Raw genomic sequence first — 8,419 nt, forward strand, 5'->3', positions numbered from 1 at the left:
TGTGTGTGTCTTTCATTCAAGAATCCAGACCACTGGGGTGGGTAGAAAGGAATGCACACAGCACCACCAGGGAGACTAGAATGGATTAATCAACTAATGCTGCATAACACCTTGATTCTCACAAACTGCCCCTCTCACTATACTATGGTACATCACTACAAGTATATGAGTAATATTAGCTTCACTATAGGCAATTTGCTTATAACAGGTCTTAGACATATCTAAGCATAATGTTTTTATACACTGTGTTAAATTTACCCTTGTGTTATTCAAATGATGATTTCTCTACCCTATTTCTTGTTTCAATCTGGACAATCCAGACACAGCATTGTAATGCTTATATCAAGAATCTCCTGTCTCAAGTCAGTATAAACAGTTCTTAGAATTTATTCTCTGCCTTGTCTATAAATGCTGATCACCCAGTGGCTGGGCAGAATAGAGAATAGGGTGGCATATCCATCAACCAGAAATAGGAAGAAGGCAGAGAGGGAGATTGAGATCATGGAGGAAGAAGGAGGATTTGGAACCATGAAGGAGTCTAAAGAGCCAGATAATATATAAGTACCATGGAATAGGTCTGGGAGGTAGCTAGATTAGCATAGAAAGTAAAAGTAGATCATTTAATTGGTCAGCTATTGATGTGCATTTTTAAATACTGGTTTATCTATGTGATTACTGGGAACTAACAAAAAGTACATAAATATATCTGCCAGATTAATTCATTGCTAACATTAATATTAAGAATAATTCATTTACAGACAGATATACATTAATCCCAAATCAATGTGTATGCTTTTTCTGTGTAAAACTGAGTGAAAGGACACTTCAATAACATGGTTCTCACATGGCTATGATTAAATTTGTGACATCTACTAATGCCTTGTTTTCTTTCCTTGTTTCTTAAAGGAATACTTTGCAAATACTGATTAACTACCTGACAGTGAAGTATATGGTGATGTGAGAATTTAATACTCACAAAGCTGTGTTTGTTTACATTTTTTCATTAAAATTTCTTTAGAAGCGCATATGTATCAGCTTGCACATGAAAATTACCTTCCATGTCTTCCAGAACTTTGACAATATTCTTCATTATCGTGGTCTTCCCATTTGTAGCCTAAAATACAGTACCAGAAAATATATATTACTAGAAATTATATAAAATTTAAATTATTATATCCTGTGAGCTTAAGAACAATGGCTGATTTATACACATTCTAGCTCTTTCACAATTAAAATCACAGAAAAGAACACATCTCTAAGAAAGTCTCCCCTTAAGTTAAAAAGTAAAGGAAAATGCACATAATTACCTATACAAGTAAGGTTCCAGTAGGTTTCCAGCATCACATCTTTGTAGAGACTCTTCTGAGAAGGATCCAGCAAAACCCATTCTTCCCGAGAGAAGTTCACATGCACATCCTCATAGGTCACTGCATCCTAAAGTACAACATATGTATGTATACACACACACACACACACACACAGATATATATATAGATATATATATATATATATGGTATATATGTTAAGTATGTAAAGTATACATACATATGTCATAGAAATGGTGAGACTGAAGGTATTGTGAATGTACACTTCACTGAAAATATATTTACATAATTCTGTGTGCTTGACATATTAATTTCATGTCACAGAATTTCAAATGCAATCACCAACTCATTTTAGAAGTAAACAGAAAAGGAGAATCACACCTCTCATTTTTGTGCAAACTGAGTAAGATATGGCATATTAACATATAAAAAGAAACATGCAAACAGAACAGCATGATTAAGGATATATCAGCAAAACTATATCAAAATTACTTGTCAGGAGCCATCATAGGACAAGCCAAAAACTAGCAGGTGATCTTCCTGAAATGACCACCTTAAATTAACCTTGATGATGAAACTCTGATAGGCAAGACCCAGGAGAAAATCATTTTAAGAAAAATTTCCCTGTTATTATGAAGCATATATATTACAATCACTAGGTATTTGTCCACCCTTTTTGAGAACATCTGCAGATCTATGAAAATGTACTGTCTTGTCATGAAGCTATATGGACAAATAGATGATTTCTTAATTCTTAATGATGACCCTATAAGAATTCCTAAAATTTATCCAGTATTTATTAAGCTCTTTTATAGTGGGACTGCTATTAGATCCTTTTCTGATAGTCAAAACTGCAATGAGAACTCTGTCAGTCTCCCATATATCACCAGTTAATTGCTTCTAGATAGTAACCAGACTTTCTCAGAGCACATTCCAAGAGGTTGTAAAACAACTAACCAAAGGTCTAAAAAGGGAACTAATGATTTATTATAGGTGCTAGGACAGAAGATAAAATATTGACTGAGTTTCTCTATAAAAAACTTCACTAATAACTTAGTTATGGATTTTAACTTTCAGTGAGCCTGTGGAGCCATGACAGGTAATGTTTAGCCAGATAATTACACCTAATGAATGTGCATGTAAACATTCACTGTTGTAAACTTCTTATTTGATTTATGATTTAAAGTTTATGTGTGAACTTGTGATGAACTTTTTACCATGTGATCATGTATTCTGAAAAGATGTGTAAGTGCTGAGGACAAGAGAAGAGTCTGGGAAACTGATCTGAGGAGAACTGTTTTAGACAGAACTCTTTTTAGACAGAACTGAACTCAAAAAATTAGAAGTATAAGCATAGCATTGAGAGAAAAGGCATTGTGAGTAAGAACATTACTGTGACATCTAAGCAAGAGGAGAGAGAAAGATTAGGAGAATGCAGAGTAGAATAACTTAAAAACTATAGGTAACATTCAAAAAAACTAAGAGAGCAATGTGTAAGATGCAGAGGGAGAGAGGAAAAAAGAAGCTGTAGAGAGAAAAGGAGCAGGCAGGCTTCTTCTTGCCATAGGGCAGGACAGGTCTTTTCTTCATAACAAGGTTTTATTGGTTTCATTAAAAGAAACAAAGCTTTCGTTTCACACACTTGGGTTTAATTGAATCCCTTACTTCCTGGGGGTTGGGGGGATCAACAGCACCACAAAAATAAATAAATAAATAAATAAATAAATAAATAAATAAATAAATAGATAAATAAATAAATAAAGGCTATATACAGATGACTCTTCAACAAAGGTCACGGTTTGCCCTTGCAGAGGACCTGGAACAAGTGAGCCTCAGCTCTCCCTTTGAGGCTCTCAATCATTCCTGACTCTAGACCAAGACAATCCAATGCTTTCTTCTGACTTCAGTTATCACCAGTGAACTATGTTTACATCCATAAACATAGGCAAAAAACTCATGTACATACTTTAGAAATTAAAAATATACAGAAGGGTAGAGAGAATGTTACACACCTGCAAGCCAATCATTCTGGAGATCATTATTAATATCATGAATGCATACCATCCTGGTGTAAAATATTATACCTTCTGCCAAACATCATAAGTGAAGATGTGGGTAAAGCTCAGCACAGTAACAATTGTTAAACATGTAGAAAACCTAATTCCATTAAAAATATCAGGCTACAAAATGGCTTCTCAAGGAAAAGCAACTGCTTATATTTACCATACATTATTTAGGAATAGACTCTAGATTGTGTGGCTTTATAAAAAGAGCCTGCTCAGTTTCAACCACACAAAGAAGACAAGTGTAAATACATCATCATACCTGGGAAAGTTTTCATTCAAACCATCACATTTTCACACAAGTCATGACACATTCTGTCTTAGGGTTTTATCACTGTGAAGAGACACCATGACAAAGGTAACTCTAATAAAAAGAAACCATTTAATTGGAGCTAGTTTCCACTTTCAGAAGTTCAAACCATTATTAGCATGGCAGGAAGCATGGCATTCTGCAGGCAGACATGGTGCTGAAAGAGCCAAGAATTCTACATTTTAATACAAAAACAACCAATCTACATGCCTCTGCCTCCTAAGTGCTGGGATTAAAGGCGTGTACCACCACACTGGGGCCTAAGCTTTTCTTTACTTGGAACTTGCTCTGTACAAGGCTGGCCATCAATCAGAGATCTGCTTGCCTCTGTATCCTGAAATTAAAGGTGTGTACCACCACACCTAGACCTAAGATTTCCCTTAATTCCTTTTCACAAGATCTTTATAAGTTCTGGATTGTAGTTCATTCTTGATATGGTCAAGTTGACACCTGAGAATAGCTATCACAATCCATCCCTTATCAATTTGACACACAATTATATCTCCTTATATCCAAATGAAAACTATAATGATCTGAACATCAACTCCACCAACACCCAGAACAGCTGTAGCCATTTTGTTACACACCTGCCAGCTATTTCATATTGTTGCTGTAAAATGCCTGCCAGTCACTGACACGGAGAAGTGACTTGGTTCAAGGATATGCTGACCACACACCCTTTTTTGTTCTGAATGTTCTATCTGAGGTTTGCTAATCTGAAAAAAATCCACAAAGTTTTATACAGGACCTTCAAATCAAAGGTCAATATGAACTATTATGTATAAAATGTCTTGAGTCAGAGCTGAACACTAGGCAATCCTTCTTGCAGCTACATATGAGCTCACTGTGGTTTTCATGGCTGACACTGAGGAATGCTTCTAATAAGCCAAAAAGTTATAATTATAATACACATCCTCTTATCTCAATGTTCTGAAATTGCCCTGTTCACCACCCATCCACCACCCCTGTACCTCACTCAGGACCAGTCAGCTGAAAGGTCAGCTGGTAATACTTTGCCTCAGAAGCCAACTGCTCCCCTCTTGGCCCTTTAAACTTTTGAACCTGGTTTTTCCAATTAAAAAAAAAAAAATCTACTCTGAGAGCAGAGTAGTAGTGCAATTAAGTTTCTGAGTCCTTTTTATGGTCCTGGATGTCCAGTATTAAGTGTGTTCATTCAATAAACTATTCTTGCTTAACTGAGATCAGTGTTTGTTTGGATTGAGTGGAAATTCCTGAAACCCAACAAAAACAATATCTAATATCACTTAACATAAATAACTATCCCTTGTTCAACTGCAAAGATATAAACAATAAGCTTAGCTGGGTGGGATCTTGACTCAAGATCACCACTGCCTTAATTCCATTTAATATCCTTGAACACAAGATTTAGCTCCATCTCACTCCCCGGTTCCCATTTACTCTTGCAACCATACATTTCTTATTCTTCCTTTCTAAGCTTGCTGCTCTTGTTGAAATGTTCCTCATAAGAGTGAGCCACAGAGACTGGTTCCTTCTGGTCTGCGCCAGTACCCTGAGCAGACCTAGGCACAAACAGTAAGGGAAAAAAGTCAAGTAACGTATAAAGGCAGACCTATCAAAATTACACCAGACTTCTCTCCAGAGACTATGAAAGCTAGAAGATCCTGGGCAGATCTCACACAGACCCTAAGAGAACGCAAGTGCCAGTCAAGGCTACTATACCCAGCAAAATTCTCAATTACAATTGATGGAGAAACCAAGATATTCCATAACAAAGCCAAATTTACACAATATCTTTCCATAAATCCAGCCTTACAAAGGATAATAAATGGAAAACACCAACACAAGGGGGGAAACTACACCCTAGGGGGGAAAAAAAGCAAGAAAGTAATCTTCCAACAAACCCAAAAGAAGATAGCCACACAAACATAATTCCACCTGTAACAACAAAAATAAAAGAAAGTCACAATCGGGGCTGGAGAGATGACTCAGCGGTTAAGAGCACTGACTGCTCTTCCAGAAGTTCTGAGTTCAATTCCCAGCAACCACATAGTGGCTCACAACCATCTGTAATGGGATCAGATGCCCTCTTCTGGTGTGTCTGAAGACAGCTACATTGTATTCACAAACATAAAATAAATAAACCTTTAAATAAATGAAAAGAAAAGAAAGTCACAATCACATTCCCTTAATATCTCTTAACATCAATGGACTCAATTCCCCAATAAAAAGACAAAGACTAACAGACTGGATACGTAAACAGGACCCAGCATTTTGCTGCATACAGGAAACACGCCTCAGTGACAAAGGCAGACACTACCTCAGAGTAAAAGGTTGGAAAACAATTTTTCAAACAAATGGTCCCAAGAAACAAGCTGGAGTAGCCATTCCAATATGGAATAAAATCAACTTTCAACCAAAAGTTATCAAAAAGGATAAGGAAGGACACTTCATACACATCAAAGGAAAATCCACCAAGATGAATTCTTAATTTTGAACATCTATGCTCCAAATGCAAGGGCACCCACATTCATAAAGGAAACTTTGCTAAAGCTCAAAACACACATTGCACCTCACACAATAATAGTGGGAGACTTCAACACCCCACTCTCAGCAATGGACAGATCATGGAAACAGAAACTAAACAGAGACATGGTGAAACTAAAATAATTTATGAACCAAATGGATCTAACAGATATTTATATAACATTTCATCCTCAAGCAAAAGAACATAACTTATTCTCAGCACCTTGTGGTACCTTCTCCAAAACTGACCATACAATAGGTCACAAAACAGGCCTCAGATATAAGATTGAAATAATCCCATGCACCCTATCAGATCACCACAGACTAAGGCTGGTCTTAAATACCAACAAAAACAACAGAAAGCACACATACACATGGAAGCTAAACAATACTCTACTCAATGATAACTTGGTCAAGGAAGAAATAAAGAAAGAAATGAAAGACTTTTTAGAATTTAATGAAAATGAAGATAACATCATACCAAAATTTATGGGTCACAATGAGAGCAGTGATAAGAGGAAAACTCATAGCTCTAAGTGCCTCCAAAAGGAAACTGGAGAGAGCTTACATTAGCAGTTTGACAGCACAACTGAAATCTCTAGAACAAAAAGAAGCAAATATACCCAAGAGGAGTAGACAGCAGGAAATAATCACACTCAGGGCTGTAATCAAACAAGTAGAAACAAAAAGAACTATACAAAGAATAAACAAAACTAGGAGCTGGTTCTTTGAGGAAAATCAACAAGATAGATAAACCCTTAGCCAGACTAACCAGAGGGCACAGAGATAGTATCCAAATTGATAAAATCAGAAATGAAAAGAGAGAGATAAAAACAAAATATATCTTAAAATAATTATTCTGCTTGTTGAATATTAACAGTTGAAAATATTAAAATCATATTCTACCAAAAAAAAAAAAGTGAGCCACAGGATAAAGTCTAAACCAGGCTGTTCTGAAGCTTCCTTTGTCAATGCATTTAATCTGAGTCTCTTTACCTCAGGCAGACTCTTCAGACAAGGGCAAAAGGAAGTCATACTCGTCACCAAACTATCACAAGAGCAGTTTCTAGGCAACGTAAGATTCCCTTTGAAAGCTCTTGAGCCAGGCAGGCCACCAGAATTCAATTCACCCTCAACATGATGTCGTCCATATTTCTGCCAGGATGGCCCAATAAGCTCCACTTAAAGTACTCCGCAGCTTTACAAACCCAAAGATTCAAAATTTGAATTCATCCAAACAAAAGCGTGGTCAGGCCTATCACAGCAATACCCTAGTCCCTGGTGCCAACTTCTATCTCAATTAGGGTTTTATTGCTGTGAAGAGGCACCAAAACCAAAGCGATTTGTATAAGAGGAAACATTTAACTGGGGCTGACTTACAGTTTCAGAGATCCAGTCCATTATTGTCATGGCAGAAAGCATGGCAGCCTGCAGGCAGACATGGCGCTAGAGGAGCTGAGAGTTTCTAAACCTTGATCCAATTGCAACCAGGAGGAGACTTTCCTCCACAGGCAGCTAGGGAAAGGCTTGCTACACTGGGTGAAGCTTGAGCAGTAGCAGACCATCTTAGTCACACTCTTCCTCTAACAATGCCACACCTCTTCCGATGAGGCTCTAACCTCCTAACAGTGCCACTTCCCACTGGCCAAGCATATTCAGACCACCACAGGCTCCTAGTCTAGCAATAATTCAAATTGCATTTACTCTCATTTCAAAGATCTCCATATTCTGTCACAGTCCCAACACTGTTAAAATGTCTAAATTTTCGTCGAATACTAAGGGCAATCTCTTAAGTTTGACATCATGTAAACTCAAAATATACAAATTATATAAATCAAAATAAACACAAAGTATAACTTCTCAACAGGCAAGGGCCCAGAATACACATTTCCTTTACAAAGAAGGAAAGATTGGACCAAGGCAACCCTGTGGGGCAAAAAGCAAATCATATAGGCGTTGAGAGTAAGAGAATTATTGTGACATCTGAACAGGAAAAGAGAGCAAGATTAGAAGGAGAATACAGACTGGAATAACTTAGAAACTATAGGTAACATAAAAAAAAACTATGACAGCAATGTGCAGAATGCAGAGGAAAGAGAAAAGAAGCTGCAGAGAGCAGAAGGAGCATGCCGACTTCTCCGTACCACGGGACAGAACAGGTCTTTTCTTTTTTTTTTTTTTTTTTTTTTTTTTTTTTTTTTTTTTTTTTTTTTTTT

The 8,419-nt window shown here is 36.8% G+C and overlaps 1 protein-coding gene across 2 annotated transcripts in view; it reads right to left on the reverse strand.

The window, feature by feature from the left end:
- Positions 1–8,419, reverse strand: part of LOC110335514 (zinc finger protein OZF-like) — a 12,377-nt gene that overhangs the window by 2,681 nt on the left and 1,277 nt on the right. For both annotated transcript variants that reach the window (XM_029531505.1, XM_021217674.2), the window contains exons 2-3: positions 1,308–1,434; positions 1,054–1,114 (exon numbers count right to left, since the gene is read on the reverse strand). In XM_029531505.1, the coding sequence (XP_029387365.1) occupies positions 1,054–1,114; positions 1,308–1,434 (188 nt within the window). The remainder of the gene's footprint in view (positions 1–1,053; positions 1,115–1,307; positions 1,435–8,419) is intronic.

Source organism: Mus pahari, chromosome 18, assembly GCF_900095145.1.
Source record: "Mus pahari chromosome 18, PAHARI_EIJ_v1.1, whole genome shotgun sequence".
Classification (NCBI taxonomy): Eukaryota; Metazoa; Chordata; class Mammalia; order Rodentia; family Muridae; genus Mus; species Mus pahari.